Raw genomic sequence first — 18,312 nt, forward strand, 5'->3', positions numbered from 1 at the left:
GGTCACATCACCAAGTCAAACATCCCCAAAGTCAACACACCCTGTTCTGCTCTAAGTGCCTGCCTCTCTGGGAGAACAGAACAAATTTTCTGCTGCTTTGCCAAGTAGCAGAGTGTCAAGGAGAAATGCTCTCTCTGCTTTCTGAAGATACAGAGATATTTTCTACAGCAGATAGGTCTGACCTAGAAGTAATGCAGAAACAGTACTCAAAGGCCAGTGACTACTTACTACCCTTCTATCAGAGAAAGTGCATTTTCTCTGCAGTCTGCAACACAGAAAAAATTATTAGGGAGAAGTGCGATTTCTTCTTTTTCATTAAAACTACCTTTCTCCTCCAGAGAGTCTTTAAAATGACATATCCTTGCACTGTATATGTAATGACTTCCAGTAAATCTTTAAAACAAACATTGTACAGTTTTATTTCTTTGCTGCCATTGAGGCCACTGAACAGTGATGTGGAAAGTTTGGTTCCAGTACATACAGGAGGACTGCATAATCCTAATTAATCCTTTTCTTTTTGTTTTTTTAGTTAATTATATATTATTTATTCCACTAAGAATCTAGTTAGCTGTATTCTTACCAGATGCAAAAGTAATAGGTATTCTTAATTCCCTGGTAGTCTTGTGGGGAGAGGGTGAGGTGTTTGGTTCTGCCAGGTTTTATCATGCAGAGATCCCAAAAGCCTTCAGTTGTGCAGCTGATGGCATTTTTCAGTGTTAGTTACCCCCAAAATGCATTTTTCTAAACTCAGAACTGTTGGTTTGGGGTTCACTGTGGAACACATGCCAAGGAGGGCCCTTGCAGAGAAGTATTTAGAGTCCATCTTTCCAGTCTTCCTTGCTTTGTTTGAAGCCAATGCCACCTGACACAGCTTAGATGATTTGGACCTGGGTTCACATGAAAGATGGTATTGTGACAATCTGCTTGTGGTGTCAAGCCTTAAAATTTAGGGAGAATGTCTGATCCTGGATTGGTGTAGGAATTGAAATTACTTTGGTTTTTGAATTTGCAAATAGACATAAGAACAACTGAACTTATCTTTGAGGGAAAAAAAATTTACAGGAGAGACAGTTGTTTCATGGACATGGCATTGCTCTTAACCTAAGTAAATCCTGATCCAGAAGTGTTGATGGTGTGTGTTTGCCCATGGTGTCCTGGTCCTGCCTTTGCACAGGGAAAGCTTGACCTCCATGCTAGAGGGATTGTGCTGCCTCTGGGGTCAGTTTGGTGGCATTTTCTGTTTAATCATATAGCATCAGGCCTGAGCTAAAAAAAATGATGAATCTGATTTGTCTGTGCACAAAGTCAGTCTGCAACCTAAATACATCATTTACTAACAACTGAGCAATTACAATTTCAATTCTACCTAGTGACTACTTTATAAATAGTTGCATGAAATATGTGCTGTCATTTAAAATTAATGTGATGCTGGCAGGAGGATGAGAGGGTCAAGTCTGTGCATTTTTAAGGAAAGCTAGAGTTCAGATATTCTGGCATGGACTGGGGGAATGTCATTAATTACAGGTTTTTGGGGTTTGGGTTTTTAATTATACCATAATATAATAAAATGTTCTAAATTATAACTATAAAACTGAGGGAAAGTGTTTCATAGTAGGAGAGACATTACAGGCAAGGATGGCTACTCTTTTGAGGCAGGGTGTGCTTTTCTTTTATACTGTTTCTTCACAGCATTCACTGCAGAAGAAATTTGATGGTAACACAATATTTGTGCTCCCATTTACTCATATTAACGTAGCAAAGAGGACTTTCAAGTATTGGTGTCCCCCTTTATCTTTATTTTTGCTTGTTCATATTTTTACTTCATGTTCCATTTATCTGTAGCTGTGTTGTCAAGGTTTCTAAAATATAATAACCTGTGTAATAGTCTCATAGTTAAGGGAGTATTTTTAACTGTAAACAGAGGATCTGGATCAACTCAAACTAAGCTGACAGTGATTGCTGTATGAGCCAGAGGGTGGGGCATATCTAAATTATGATAAGACAGTACAGCATAGTTGTGTACAGTACAGTCAAAATGGTCTGTCACTGTGAGCTAGTGTATTATTTCAATTTTAAAACAAACAAACCCTAAACTTATGTCTTGAGTGGTGCTGACAGATTTTGATCCACTGGATGGCTAATGTACATGCTGATTAGGCAGGGGCTTTTGAGATAATTTTTTCCTAGTTTGTTTTGTGGTTGGGTTTTTTTTCTTTTCTGAGTGTATTATCACTTAGTCCTGTCTCTGCTGCATGTTTATAAACATTGAGTGCAGACATAAGAATGTTAAAAGTGATGGGGAGTTTGTTTGCAAATTAAATCCCTTTTTTATCACTAATAATATAAGAAGAAAAAATGAAAGTTTGTGTGTGCTTATCCATGCCAGTTCTTATTTTAATCATCAGTATTTGAAATGCCTTTTTTTGTCCTCATTCTTTAAAACAACTTGCTTACAGTGCTTGTTTTTTATTAATTGTGTTATAGTTTCTGACATGTTGTGTCTTGCTCTTCTAGAAGGAGTTCTGGAAAGTCTACAAAAATGGACTCCAGGGAGAAAGTAACACAGGACATAGCTGGTATTCATTTTACCTTGCATTTCCATTAATCATTGGCCTTTTTATTATCCTCATTGTCATTTTTGTCATCTGGAGATGCCTGTTTAAAAAGAAAATGCGCAGGCAGTCGGTGTACATGCACAGGGGAGCCCACGGAGCGCTGGGTGATGGTGCTGATGGCAGAGGGCCCCTCCCGCCGCCGCTCAGCATTGTTCATTCCCCGCAGGAGGAAATGGATGAGGTCAGTGGGCTCTCCCCAGGAGGTCTGAGCTACTCGGATGCACGGTCAGACTCAATATCCACAAGGCTCTCAAACTGTGATCCTCCTCCTTCCTATGAGGAAGCCACTGGGGAAATCAGTGTGAGAAGAAACGAAGCTGAACAGCATTTAGATCCACCCCCACAGTACGAAGACATTGTGAATTCCAGTTCAGCCAGTGCCATTGCACTAACCCCCATCGTCACCAGTACTAAGTAAAGCAAGAGTGCCATGGACCTTTTAAAAATCATTAATCATTTTGTAGCACTTTATCTTGGCTTATGCATTTCTGTAATTTAATGGACTTGTATACGATGAATTTCACCTTTTTTAGATTCACTCATTCTTTGGGTTTGGGATTTTTTTTTTCCCCCTATCGAATGTCTTAAAAGATAAGGAATCTGTAGTGCAGATACAGATGTGGTGCTCTGTCATACTTCTCAAAAGTACCTCTGTTTTGAAGGATATCACTTGTTTTTTTCCAGACACTGTCCACATTCCCCACAAGATTTGTGGGATCCCCCTCACCTTTCTTACTTCAGACTGCCAGCATTCCCTGCAATAGGGAATCTTTAAACAACATGTTAATAGTTATTTACACTAGAGGGAACTGATTTTGCAGTATTGCCTCTTGTCTGGTTTGTTCCTTTTTCTCACTTTGATTTTTGTTACATGCTGCATCCTCTCCTGGCCCTCAGGAGGCTGGGAGCCTTTGTGTTCAAACCAGGATCTCGTGTAGAGAATGCTGGTGTAACAGCAATAATTCCACAGTCCTAGCAGGAGAGATGTATTCTTAAAGCTTTTGCTATTACAGCTCAAAATTCTGTAAATGCTTAGAAGCTGACAATTCAAGACACTAATTGGTGAATTTAATGGTGTAAGTTTTTGTCTGTGTTCTGCCTTTCCTGTTTTCCAATCTGGTTTTACTTTTATATTCTAGAAGTGAAAAGTGTGCATGTTAACTTCAGAACTTGAAGGTTCATGCAACAGTAATAGTGAAGTACTCAAGAGCGGATAAAATCCTCATCATGGACTTCCTACTGTGATTTTTACTGGGACCAGGATGTAATCTATAAGCACATATACCCAAAGGCATTACTTTCCTTTCTAAAGGGAGAAAAAGGGAAGAAAATCAGTGTCCATGACTTCCTTTTTTCCCCAAATATTGAAACCTTCCTCAAGGTTATGCCAGCTATAAATTCCCTTCCTCAAGTTCTGATACTCCCTTGCCTACTGACATGTACCTTGTGTGCACCTTGTACTGGTGCATGTGGAAATTCTTTGCAGATAATATAAATATCTTTTTTCAACAACAACCAAATTTACTGCTTATCCATTCCAACAAGGAATTCTAAGAACATGCAGGCATAACCCCAAGCATTAGTGTGGAGTGACCTTTTGAGGCTGAAGAGATGGATGCAAGTTACGTACAGGCTTGTACAGAATTTCATCCACTTGGTTTAGGTGGTACAAATTCTAGTGTGGTGATTCTTCTATTACAGGTTGATTTAAAAGTTAAGTGCTCTGTTTAATTTCTGAGTATTAAGTTTCAGTTTTCTTTCTCCCACACCAAGTAGCGTGGCATTAGCTTAGTACTCTTCTGTGTTCTACTAATCAATTAACACCAGTTGAAATGTGTTGAGCCCTGAAGGACTAAATTATGTTATGTTGGCTTTCTTACAACAGAAACCCAAACTGTCTTATTTCAAACACTCCAGATGAAATGCCAGTGCCATGTGTTTGAAATTGCTCTTAATGTCCTTCTCATGGGGACTTAGCCCAACTGTTCCCAAAGGATTTCTGGGGGAGGGAGCCTGGAGGGAAATGGATGGTTATAGAAGGGTGTGTAAATGCACATTTTGATAAGAATATGATCTAACCTACTGACAAGTACAGTTAGGAGTTCTCATTTTTGGCAAAATGTTGCCTTTCTTGCCTGCTGGGAATCTTCAGCTGCTAAGGCAAGTTGTATTCGTGATGAACTCCTGGCCAAACTCCTGACTCCATTGTCAAAACTATAATTTGTATTTATATTCATTATATATAATAGATATATTAAGATAAGTAGGTAAGTACAGTATATTTTGGACACTTGTAGTAAAAATTGCCTGGGTTTTGTTTGTGGACTGTCAGGCCTTTTCTTTTGAAGTGGTTTTAGCTCTTGTGAATCCTAAATTGCCACTTGTGGAAGTTAAAGCTCCTTTCAAACCAAGCAAGAGTTAATAAATAAACTGCTTTAGGCAGATTCAGCAGAACAAAGTGCCTCATCCAGCATGCAGGAACCACCTCAGAAAGAGCTGGTGCTTCAGAGTCTGTGCCATATTGGCACCTCCTGTGCCTGCCAGCACAGACAGGAGTTTTAGCAGTAACTTCCTGGTCAGGATATAGAACTTTTCTGTAGGAAATGCATGGACATCACCCATGTTGCATTAGGTTGTTAAGCAGCTGCCATGATCCCTGAACATGGCAGTCTGCTTTAGTAGCTTAGAGATGAGCTGGCTTTTCCCTTTTTTCTGTGTTTTTTTTTACTCTGTGTTCCACTACCACTTTTGAAGAGTTTCTTTCTGGCTCCTAAGTTGAGTATGTTACTTTATCCTACTTTATTGTGTCCTGTAGATACTTTTATGTGCAATCCAAAATTGATGCTTGCCATTCCAAAAAAAAGTCATAACCAAAAACTTAGTGATCTATGAGTTAAATTAATTGGACAATGCCTTTTCCATGAGTATATGAGTATGAAAGCCATTGTGGGCTATAAATTTATGTCTTGGTGAATAAATTTAATATTTAAACAAAACCTGTGTGGGACAGTTGTGCAAATGCATTTCCTCTAAAACATGAACAGTTTTCTCCATGTTGGAATAGTGTCAACTTACAAATTGTTTGTTCTGTTTTGTGAAATGTAGGAAAAGAAATTAGCTTAGTTTTGTGGTTGGCTTTTCTAACCTGATTGAAAAATAAAATTTTATTTTTACTGGGGTTTTTTATAGCTTTTTTTTTTTTAATTTGTTTTACCTGTCCTGTAATTGCATTGTGATGCAATAAATATAAATTTATGGTTGTACCTCTCTAGGGTTTTGCAACTCTGAATGCAGTGCTGTCTTGACTGATGACATGAATAGTCAGGATACTGCCTTTCCCACTTCTGAATGTAATATTGAATTTCATCTTGTATTGGGACTGAAATGATTTAAAACTAACTTAAAGGTGGCACTGTTTTAAGAAATTATGGAAATCAATGATTTGCTTTGATTATATTAACATTAGTGAAGGTTGCTCTCTCTTCACTGGATGTAAATAACCTCTGATTACAGTATTGTATATTTTAAAGGGGTTTGGTTTACATTAAATTATCCTATTTAAACATTTTTGCCTATGTTTAAAGAAAATTTTTTGTAACATTTGTTTTTCAATATGCTAAATAAACAATTTTAAGATGCCTCTAATGTTTTAAAATATTAATTTTACACAACTACAGTGAGTATTAACTTTGTGTATTTAAGTGGTCTTTTAATATCCATTGTTATGTGGATTTAATCATTTTCATGGATCAGTTGCTTTGATGATATAAAATACAATTATAATTTTGTATGTGAGTAGGCAATTCTATTGATTTAAAATTCGGGCCCAATTTTTATCAGAGTTTGGAATTTGTATTATTACCTATTTTTTAAAAAAGCATTCAACACTGAGTTGAGCTCATTTGTGTAGAGTCTAGTGTTAATAACACCAAGGTTGTGGTTCAATCCCTGTATGGGCTGTTCACTTCTAAGTTGGACTTGATGATTCTTCTTGGTCCCTTCCAACTCAGAATATTCTGTGATTTATTGTAGCCATAGCTAAGGAAGTCACAGGCTGAGGGAAAGGAAATAGCAAAAAATGTTGAAGTTGGAGGACTCAATTTCAAAGTTCCCTTTAGCCACTTGAAAGTGGTTACAACATGTCATGTCAGCTCTAGGAATGATGAATTAACAGAGAACAAAACCAAACCCAACCTTGTGTAATGATCCCTGCTGGAAACGGAAGGTCTCCATTCCAGGCCACACGAAGTGGATGTCATCCCTCCCTGCTCAGGATAGAGTGACCAGGGCAGGCTCTGGGGAGAGGCTGGAGAAGCCCGGGGCGAGGTTTGTGTCCCAGAGCTGTGTGCTCCAGTGCAGTTTTGTGCTGCTCGTAACAAAAGGGCCAAGAAGCAGCAAAGGGCAGTGACTCCCCAGGCTGCCCTGGCTTAGGTGGGGTTTGCTGTGCACACACACATTCGTGTCCTGCCACACACCCATCAGCTCGGGCTGTGTGCCCTGGCTCAGGCCCCTGCAGGCCTGGCTTCCAGCTGTGGGAACGGGGGAGGGGGGGGATACGGTGCTGAACTGGTGTCATGGATCTCAGTTTCTATAAAAATCAGATCGTTGTACAGGTTACCAGTGATGAATGCTCATTATTTATTGTTTCTCGAGCCCAGAATGCTGTGCTGTGCTGCTCTAAATCACACTGATCTATTTCTTCTTATTTTCTGCATAATGTGAGCTTTGTAAATGTCTCCTAGTGCCACTTGCTGATTTTTAAAAAGAAGAAAAAACATGTTCAGCTGAAAGCACTGAGGTGACATCTGTACTTTTTCATGGCTTGCTGCACGCACATTTGATTGATTTGCTACAGGGTCATTGAACTTTGAATTTGCCAGAAAGTTGAAGTACACTTTTCTTCTGCAGGGGTATCTCAGTAATTGTATTTTTCATTTGGCAGTGAGTTATTGAGTGCTAAGTAACAAGTCAGTGCAGGAAGGGTATTGCTTATGCTATATTGACCATATCTATCTATCTAGATATGTAGATAGATACAGATATGTCCAGCACATATATTATACAGGACTTGCTTACCATTTATATCTGTGCAGATGTTTGCTGTAATATCAGATCTGTGTCCTCTTCGCCTGTCCTCTCTCTGTATCCTGCAGTAAAGACACACTGCTGTGCTGTTTTCCCCTTTAGAAGCAAAGCCTAAGAATCAAAATGACAATTTTCAGTGTGCTCTGCTGTTTCCTTCTCCACTTGGAAGCATTGTACATAACTGTGTGGCTCCCAGAGTTAGCTGGGGAGCTTAAAGCAAGAAGGAAACAAGCATATAAAAAATTCATTTTGATATTGCCAGCAATGAAATCTCTGCATAAGGAGTAATCTGTACCAGATTGTCTCCCTGGCCTTGCCTGTGGTGTGGGATGTGTTTTCCCACACAACAGACCCTGGATCAATTCCATGGGTCAGAGGCTCCCAATTTGATTTTTCTTTATTTATTTTCTCACTCAGCTCTTGCCGCTGGCGGTGGCCCAGCAGCCGCTCTTGGCTGTGCTCAGGGACTCTGAGTTGTTTGTTTGGTGACACACATCTGCACACGGGTGGCTCTGGGACCCAGGCTTCCCTGCTTTCCCCCCTGACCTTGCTGCTCTGCTCACAGCCAGACCAGGCAGTATTTCAGTGCTGGACAAAGAGCTGAGGGGATGAACAGCGTGTGGGACCAGAGGCAGGTGTCACCCTGCTGTAACACACAGGGAGGCACAGTCTGTTATCACCTGTGGCCTTTTCACTACCAGTCTGAATGCAGCCACCTCATGTGGGTTGTTTCCAAGATTAAAACCACTGCAGGCAGCATTTCTCACCAGAACTTTCTGTGAAAAATGGTCCTGTCAAAGAAAAGCAAGAGTGTTGGGACCAGCTCAAACATTTTCCCCAGCCAGTGCCCCTAAACTCTCTCAGCACAAGTAATTTATTGCCATTTACTATTAGAATTACTATTTTTATTCTTTTTGTTATGCTTTTGTTGTATCTGCTTTTCTGATCATGGTTGTATTCTAACCATAGCTTTTTCCTTACAGATGGGTGAAAGTGAAATATACATGTAATCATTAAAAGTTATATATTTTTTTTTTCATTTTTCTCTTTCTGGGTGAGTTGGGGTTTTTCCTCTTAGCTTGCTAGTTTTTGCATTTTGTTTAATGGAAGTGCTGAATAATGATATCTCCCTTTTATGCTCCCCCTAAAATCTTTCACATGTTCCTTTAGCAAAGTGCCTAACAGTTGATGTTTTTATTGTGCAGATTCGCTAGAAGAAATGCAGCTTTGAAAATAATTTCTAACGTTATTTGCTGTTCAATCATTTTTTTCAGCCTTATGAAGTGTTACTTGTAGATTAGTTTCCCTTTTCTCGCCTAATTGTGCTTCTGCCCTCATTACCTTCCAGCCTTTCCACACAGGCAGCTTGACTCCATGCAAAGAGTACCATCTCCTCCATCAGCAGGAATGTTTTAAAAAGGGTGTTTCTGCTCTGCACATTGCTTTCAGATTTCAGCATTACTGTTCTGCATAACCCTGCATTGACTTCCTGAAAATTGTTCACAAAATCCTGATCCCAATGCCAAGCTGTCAGCAAACCCGCAGCCCCTGAGGAAGGCTGGCTCTCACCCTGACCTTCACCCACAGCCCTGGAGCAAGGACTTGAACTTGTGTTGCCTCCATTGCAGGGCATTAGGCTGCTCTGAATATTAAACTAAGCTTGCAGTCTTTATCTTTCTCAAGCTTCAAAATCCTTTCTAATTCTTTCTACTATATGCAGATCCCTGGGTATAGTGAATTTAAACTACTTAACATAGACTTAATTTACTTACTAACTTCTTATGGATCGTTGGAAATAAGACCAGTATATTTCTATTATAGGATATCATAGGATGTGGGTTTGAGCTGTTCTCTTGATTTTTTGTATGCTGGTGACACTAACCTTGGTGTTACAATTTATGGATCTCAAATTTCATCTGAAACCTGAGAAATCTTCACCAGTGTAGGTTTTGTTGCTTGTTTTTGTCAAAACTGGCATGGTCCCATATGCAATTTTAGCTTCACTGAATTACTCTTCAGTATAGAAGTGTTTATTAAAAGAATTCCTGAGTAGCAGCAGTTGATGGTTTTATGATTGACTATGGTGATGTCTCCTAGCAACGTGACTGAAAAAAGATCATCCCACGTTGCTCATTTGTCCAGAGATTAACAGATTGCTGTGTTTATCCTGATGAGGCTAAGTCATCTCACTTCACCAGTACACCTTGCACCACATTTTGTACCCATTTTGTGTTGAAAAGGGTTCTCCAAAGTCACAACAAAGGTGTAAGGCCTTTTCCCAGAGTCCTCTTTTGGGGTGTGCAAAATCCCCCCCAGGCAGCTGAGTGGTGCTGCCCCACATCCCCAAAGCATCCACTTCCCTTGGCCTGCCCTTCCCAGAGCTCCGGTGTGCCGGGGCTTGCAAAGGCTGGAGGCCCGTGGAGTTCATTTTGTTGTCTGACATGGGATTTCAGAGCCAGGTGCAGCCTGTTTCATCTGGCACTGCTGGTGATGATGACAAATGAGTAACTTGCTCATAGTCATCATCATTTATGATAATCCTTTCTTTTAAAAGAGATTGCTGTTGTTGGAAGTGAACAAATGCTTCTCTCCCACGAGATGTCACAGCTCCTGGAAGAGGCTAACCTGCATTCCCCCACGTCCTCATGGCACCTTCCTCTGCTTTCCCAGGACCTCCTCAGGTGGGAGGACACTGTCCCCAGCACAGCTGCTGTGTTGCCTCAGTCTGGCCAGCACTCTGAGATGGAGGTGCTGCCTTTCCCCACTCCTGGAGGTGCCCAGCACTGATGGAGATGTGCCATGTGCCATATCCCAGCAGCTCCTTAGCTGCATTTGTGCTGCAAAGGAGGCTGGGTGAGCAACAGAAGTTTTCCAGGTCGTGCCTCTGTCTCTCTTACTTGCATGGCCTTAATTTTAATTTCTTTGGGGCAAGTTCTAAAAGCTGCAGGTTTTTTACATGGCTTTGAAGGCAATTTAAATAAATCCTGTGAAGGTACCTTGGGAGTGTTCCCGCCGTCACTGTCCAGTGCCTGATAGAAATTGTGTTCTTCACTTTGTTATTGAAACTGCAGGCAGGTGAGTTAGTTAATTTTGCAAATTAACTAGGGTGAATTTTGCAAATCGAATTATTCGAAGGGCACTCAGAAATGTTAAAAGGTGTCTTTTAAGGCCAAAACTGAAGAAAGTGGTGCAATTAAATAATAGTCTAGTATTTTTCCTTAAAAAAAAAATAGAGAAAAAGAAAAGGAAGAGGTCAGTTCAACTGAAGTAATTACTTTTGTCGTAGTTGTTTAAAAGTCCTCCAAAGCCCTTGGTTTTGCTCATGTACACGTGTCTCTGATACCTTTATAGGCATATAAAGGTATGTAGGTATAACTCTTTATAGGTTTATTTGGATCAAATTAACAAGTTCATTTGGATCAAATTAACACGTGCTTCTCTGTTCTGCCTTGGTGCTGTGGTTGGTATCCAGATACACAGCAAATCCACAGCAGGCAGATGAAAATGGGGATATTGAACCAGACACACAGAACCAGAGCAACCAGAGATATGGGTCTGCTAAACTGGATCGGCCAGTGCAGGCACTGGTGGAATCTGTGTGAAAGAGCCAACTTCCAGAGAGGGTTAATCAGAGGCTGCTTGGTGTGGAGGGAGTCGTGCAGGAATGCTGAGGTTATCCCAGCAACCTTGCAGTGATTGTCTCACCTAATAGGTGTTTTCATTCCTTAGGATCTTTTTAGGTCACCTCTCTGCTCCCTTGGTGGTGTGAATAAGGTTATCTCTACAGGTTATGCAGATAAAGTGTCCCCTAGAGCCAAGGGATTTGCAGTATTTTTCTTGTCATTTCCCTTTTAAGCCTCTGTCAGTAACAATTGAGTTTGGCCTGCTGTATTCACCTTAAGAAATCAAGGGAGTGGATTCCTATGAATGTTTCTGTATTCGTGTATCAACTCCACCCTCCCTGCCTATGGGAATCCCTCCAAGGGGAGAGTAGCAAGTTCCTGTAGCTGCCTCTGGCTGTAAACCATTACATGTGTTGAACAGCTGACTCTTGCTGTGCTTGAAAAGCACTGATGAAGGACTGTAAGGAGTTAAATCCTGCTGTATTTCAGGTTTCTTCCCTTTAGTCATGTTTCTCTTGAACTGAGCACTCTTCAGAACACCTCTTCACAGATCAGACTCTTTTTTTATTCACCCTCGTGCCAAGATAAACTTGTATGTTTTCTTTCACTTGTGTACAACCTTGAGAAAGATTCTTTCAGCCACTAGTTTGACCAGCATTACAAAGAAAAGAATTGAGCAATTTTGTCTAATCTCATCATATTGAAAAAGTCATACGAAAAACCAAAAAGATTAAAAATGCAGTGGTTGTGCACAAGTCCATTCTCATTACATTTTTCCAAGTAACCGTTTCAAGCTTTTATCTGTTGTTGAGCTTTGGTTTCTATTGCTAATAAACCTGTATGAGACAAATAATGAAATATTGATTTGCCAACTTGAAACTTTTTCAGCTGCCATTTTATGTGAATTCAGCAGAATGGAGGTTTTATTGTGGACTGAATGAACCCACTGCTTTGAGCATGACACGGTGAAATTGTAACATAGCAATAAAGTCGCAGGGCACATTTATGCCATCTGTTTCATAGTGAAAAAACAAAAAACATTTTTGTGATGGCCTCAAAGAATAAATCTGGATTTAGAAAAGAAAAATAATCAGAGTTTGTAATGTTAGGAACAGCCCAAGATGTTGCACGACCTCCTTCCCCGACTGTTGCTTAGCTGCAAAATTTCCCCAGGTGATCCTTGGTTTAGGCATCCTTAGCTGTTATCCTTAATCTGCTGGGTTAAGGGCTCAACAAAATATCTCTAAGTCATAAAACAATGATTCAACAGATGTTTGCCTCCTCCTATCTCATCTATTGCTCTTACCAGCTTTCCAGTTTTGGAGTGGGCAGACATGAAAGTAGTCAGGTTGCATTGCTCCACCATCAATCAGTGGTAGGAAACGAAAGGTCACAATCGATGAGCAAGAGGCAAATATGAAAGGGTTTTGTTCAATCTTTCATCAAAACAATGTAAAATCTTAGACATGAGCCCTAAGTTATCAAAAAAAGAAGGAAATTAGATTATTGTCATAATTAATGTAGAAGGTATAGAAAAGCTTTTTTCCTTGGAAAATGCGTGATGTAAGATAAGAGGGTTTGCTTATTCAGTTCTCTCATCAAATATTTGATATTGTGATCCTTGTGTTTTTAAGTAAATTGTGACCTGAAAGAATGGTCCAAAAAGTAATGTCCCTGTAGCTGTTGAAATCTGTAGATACTGAATGTGCTTAAGATGAGTAATGAATATTGTTATTAATTATATTTTTTTGAAAAGTTTTAAATGTTACAGTTTATCTACCCAGTAAGAAATAAAACCATGTATTTCTTCACATTCAAACTGAAAGAGAGTTGGTTTAGATTAGGTATTAGGAAGTTCTTTACTGTGAGGGTGGTGAGGCCCTGGCACAGGTTGTTCAGAGAAGCTGTGGAAGTGTCCAAGGGCAGGCTGGATGGAGCTCTGAGCAGCCTGGTCTGGTGAAAGTGTCACTGCCCATGGCAGGGGGCTTGGAACTGGATTGTCTTCGAGGTCCCTTCCAACCAAAGCCATTCTGTGATTTTATTCTATGATTCTTTGTTGGATGGGATCTCTTGCAGGGAGTTTCTCTACAGTTTCTTACTGTTTTCTATGCCCTCTTTCCCAGTCCTCTCTGACGTACCTGTGTGGCCTTTTGTGATGGTATCTGTCTTAAGTCTGCATAGTCTCTTATGGAAGAGGAAAGGAGAAGACAAAAGATGTCAGGAGTGTTGAATCCACTACTTTCTATCCAGCTACAGCACTGTGGTGCTTCAGGGCATCTCTGCACACTCCCAGTGTCAAAACCCCTCACTGGCCCGTCCTGCTCTGTTCAACCACCTCATCCCCAGTGCCTTGTCCTGGTTTCTTACCTGACAAAACTTGCGACTTTCCTACAGTCCCCACCAAAATAATGCTGCTTCACAGGGTAACACCTTTGCATCCTCACCCAGCTCTCCTGTGAATGAGGTTTGCATCCTCACCCAACTCTCTCCAATAGGCACCTGGTTACTTGCCTGGCACAAATCAGTGCCTGTCAGATATTAATTTAGCAAGATGGAAGCAACTGGGTTTATTTGTGTTAAAGCCACAGAAGGCACAGTTTTCTTTCTTTTTTTTTTTTTTTTTTTAAATAGTGTTTGCCAGTTTTAGGATGAGAGCTTGAAAAATGTCATTAAAATGAAGAATGGTCACAAGGTAATAAAGAAACAATCTTCTTGCTTTAATGACCTGAGCTAAAAGCTAAATGACTGTAGCAGCTCAGATTGTAAAAGCAGTGGGAAATTTAATGAACAGTGACCCCACAGGAAAGTCAATCTGTCTGATAATGTTTAGTTTTGTCATTTCTTCTGAAAAGTAATAAACCTCTATTATATAATCTATTGGTTACAAAACCTGGGGTCAGGCTCCCATTGAGCTTAACTCTGCCAATCTGTCTCAGCTGAAATTACTGACCTTCCCCAAGAAACAGATAAGCATCCCAAGCAGGAAATAACTGGAAGGTACCTGGGGAAACAGCTTTGATTGTGGGAAAAATAAATTGTCATGAACTTGGCTGCGAAAGCTCTAAATGGTTTGCAAATTCCCTTAATGATAAGCTGATTCAGCCAGTTAAATTATGTAAAATATAATGAATTAAACTGTCATTAGTCAGTAGTGGCTGATGACCCAGTTCTGTGATGTCATTCATCTGGGTGCTGTGGAATACTCACTGCAGATCTTGAAGCAAAGGTGGTAATCAAATAAGAAATAAAAATGTGAACCTCTTTGCTTATGTTTGGCTACTGAGAATATGTATTTACTTAACCAGAGAGTGGGAAGAGGCATGTTGAAAGTTGGGTGATCTAGAGAAGTGTATTTTAGCTGCAGCAAACTTTGGATGGCACCATCCACACAGGTTGCTGCTGTGAGCACAGTCCTGGAAGAGGCTGGAGCGGTCAGCTTCCGTCCCCTGCCACAAGACAAAACCAGCCTGTCCTATAAAGTTCTTCATTTGGGCTAAAGTTTCAACTTGGCTTTGGTTTAGTCTTATCTACTTCTTAAATCAGAAACTGATCCTGTTTGTTTGTGCTTTGTGACCAGCATGTTTCTGTGGCTTTGCATAGCAGCTCGTGCTGTGAGAATGGGACTGTGTGTGGGTGGGAGGACACTTAGGAAGTGGCTGAGCTGACGAAGCTCTTCAGGCTTTGCCTCTCTTTTTTTTTTTTTTTTTTTTTCACCAGTTAAACAGTGGCAATTATCCAAAATCCAACCTCTGCATGTGTACATCCAACACAGTGTTTAAATTTAACTGGAAATTTGTGAATTATTTGTTTACAAACTGCATGTCACATTAAATCTGTACTTTCTTCTTTATGATGCTGTAATAAAAATTGTGTAGCCCTATTTACACATGTCTTGCAGGTAACAATTCCTGTAGGTCCAGTCAAGTTTATTTTTGCTTAAAAGTCTATTGCAATTTGCTGTCAAATATTTAACACAAGTAAAGAATCAAATTTAAAAAGTCACTGAGCTTTTAGAATTTCCAGATTTTTTCACTATTTTCTCTTTTTTGTTGCTGGCTGGCATTTGGTTTTGAAGACTTTTCTCAATGGTAATGTCCATTCCCATTAAGCATATCTTGTTAACGTAAAGGAAATTTTCCATCCAGTGGTTTGTTAGTGCTGAAGTACACTGAAAAGGTGATGCAAATTATTCTGGAGAAGGCCACTGTGTTTTCATGAAATGAAAATGAACTTATAAATGCTCATACTGGTCCCCAGGCTGTCCTGTCACCACAGCAGCCCCAGGGCAGAGCCAGGATGGGAATCATGACCAGGGACCACCACAGAGCCAAGGATGGGCAGCCATGGCTGTGGCTACAGGGCAGCTCTGTGGCTGAGCCAGGGGCCCAGCAGGTGAAGCTGGGACAGCAGAGTCTGCCCCAGACCAGGACAGAAGCCCCCAGTGCTCTTCCTCACTGGCTTTTTCTACTGGAGCCAGCCCTGGGCAGGGGCTGCAGAGCCCCAGGCACCCTGGCCCTGGGCTGGGCAATGCTTTGGTCCCCATAACCAGCAGGATCCTCTTTTTGGTGCTGCCTGTTGCCTTCTGCCGCCTCTACAGGGGCGTGACGGGGCAGACAGGAGGATGGCAGCCTGCCAGCCTGGCCCCAGTGTGCCCTTTGCCCCTTTGGCATGCCTCATGGTGTGACTGGTTACACTCATGCTTTAACCTGCCTCACAATCTCATCAGAAATATTTTCTCTCTCCTGGCAGCACTGAGTGTGTTCCATGCGTGCAGCCAGCAGCAGCTGCTCAGTGCCCTCCACACTGGGCTGTGCCCAGCCTGGGCTGCACTGCTCCCACCTCATCTTTTTCTGGGCACTTTCCCAAAGTGCCACCACTTTCCTGATGTCTTTCCCAAAGCCACTTTGGAAACAACAGACTTATTAAAGAACCCTTTCAAATGCACTCTGTGGGGAAAGATGTTCTCCTTCATGAGAGTACGGTGTCTCTCCAGCCAGCAGAAAAGTTTTTGGAGATAACAGTGCTCCCTGACCACCTGTGGTGTCCAAAAGGAAGGAAAACAAAACAAAGAGTAAATTAATTTTTAATTTTTCATGATAGCAGCACAGCCACTTCTCACAGCAGGGCACAGAATCATTAGGGACCAATCTGTCCTCATCAGTATGGAAGTTCTTCATCCAGGCAATTTTCTGAGTACAGTTGTTCCCAATCTTTTAAGGCTCACTCCCCTTTCCACCCCAGCACTGCTGCAATCCCTGTGGCATACGTGACTCTGCTTTCCAACATCCTCACTGCTGGCCTGGGAGGGTGGCAGCTCATCTCCTGGGTAATGACGGCCTCGTGCGCCTGCCTGACGCGGGCTGTGCAGGGGCACGTGCACCAGCCAGGACTGCACAAACAGTGACTAATCCAGCTACTTAATTGCTCCATTCCACAGAGCTGCCCAACTGTTTACAGCCATTAAATAGCAAGAGATGTGGGAGAAGCACACGCAGTAATGTCTGTGTCATGCAGAAAACGCTGACCCTTTTGTGGCCGTGGGTCTGGCAGAACCTGCAGCCCAGGGGCCGCTCAGGCTGGCACAGTTGGCTGCAGGCTGACACTGGAGCAGCCAGGGCTGCCAGGCCTCCCTGCATCCCTGCCTTCCTGTCCTCATCATCTGCTGCTCGTTCTGCTGCAAACAGCGCAGTCACCGCTGGCAAGGTTCTTTCTCTCACCTTACTTATTCACTCATTTTAAGCAGTTGCTTGTGAGAACACTTTTCTTCCTTCCCACAGTGCTCCTCACAGCATTGCTGACGTGGTTCTTCTCTCATTTACCTGTCAAGATGTGCTAAACAATACTGCATTCTCCTTTCTAATGGCTGGTGACACTGCAAATCATTACCAGAGCCTGCAGCTGGCCAGTAACTTGTGTGTAATGCAAAGCAAAGAGAAATCAAAACCAAAATATTTCAGCTGCATCTGATAAGACAGCTGCAACATATGCACAGTCTTTTGGAATATAAACTAGAATATGAAATCTGTGGGGGGAAAAGCATTTTTGGTTGGCATTATCAACAGTATTTAGTGCATGGTAAGCAATTTCCAGTCAAGTGGAAGATAAACCTTTTATAGGCCACAGTGATTTGCTGTCAGTGCCACTTTCAAAAAGCTCATTTGGATCAACCAGGTTAGGAGGTGACACAGACATTTGTCAGCCAAACAAAAGAGATTACAGACCCAGGGTGAGATACAAAGTAAGGTATTTAATTGCATAAAGGTCAGTGAAAGTAGCAGAAAAACCTACATTATTGTACTCAAACTGTCAGTCCTATTAAAACAGCTGATAAATAGGCTACCCCCTAAGAATGAGTTGTAGCACTGAGCCTCCATTTTAATTGTCTGATAGAGTGTCCAAGATATGGGAAAAAATGGTTTTCTTTGGATGTTTAGGTGTCCTAGATTGCCTAGCAGCAGAGGGACATATTAGCTTCTGCTAGATGAAATTGAATGCGGACTGATTACATTTTACCGCTATAAGCAACCCTTTAAAAGAGTAAACGCTCTTTCTATAAATACCACAGATAAATTTTAGCACGGGATTCCCGGGTGCAGCGGGAGGCGGGGGAGTTGTTGGGATGGATGTTGCTGCATTGCCCTCTCGTGGGACGAGCCTGCAAGCAGCAGCGGAACGCGCCGGAGCCGCCCCCGGCATCACTCCCGGGCTCCAGGGCCCGAGCTGCCAGCCCTGCCTGGGGGGAGTGCTCAGACATCTGCACCTGGTAAATATTTACTCAAAGGAGTAAATATTTCGTCTGCCTCGCTTTACGCTTAGTGGGATTAAAATATTCGCCTTCCAAAACACTGTTCACACACTAAAAAAGTATTTAAAAGACAATTTTTCATTAGAAAATAAAATATTCCACTTCCCCCTAAATCTTGTGTTCCTGCATTTCTGTAGGACACAGATCCAAGGCTATGTCCCTGCTGGAATTGCAAAGGTTGTCC

At 41.5% G+C, this 18,312-nt stretch overlaps 1 protein-coding gene across 1 annotated transcript in view; it reads left to right on the forward strand.

Annotated features, from left to right (window-relative positions):
- The window catches only part of PRRG1 (proline rich and Gla domain 1), a 30,839-nt gene extending 24,579 nt beyond the window's left edge, over positions 1–6,260 (forward strand). The window contains exon 4 of the mRNA XM_077781663.1: positions 2,515–6,260. Within this exon, the coding sequence (XP_077637789.1) occupies positions 2,515–3,033 (519 nt within the window). The 3' untranslated portion in view covers positions 3,034–6,260. The remainder of the gene's footprint in view (positions 1–2,514) is intronic.
- Positions 6,261–18,312: the final 12,052 nt, after the last annotated feature.

This window comes from Lonchura striata, chromosome 2 (genome assembly GCF_046129695.1).
Source record: "Lonchura striata isolate bLonStr1 chromosome 2, bLonStr1.mat, whole genome shotgun sequence".
NCBI classification, from domain to species: domain Eukaryota; kingdom Metazoa; phylum Chordata; class Aves; order Passeriformes; family Estrildidae; genus Lonchura; species Lonchura striata.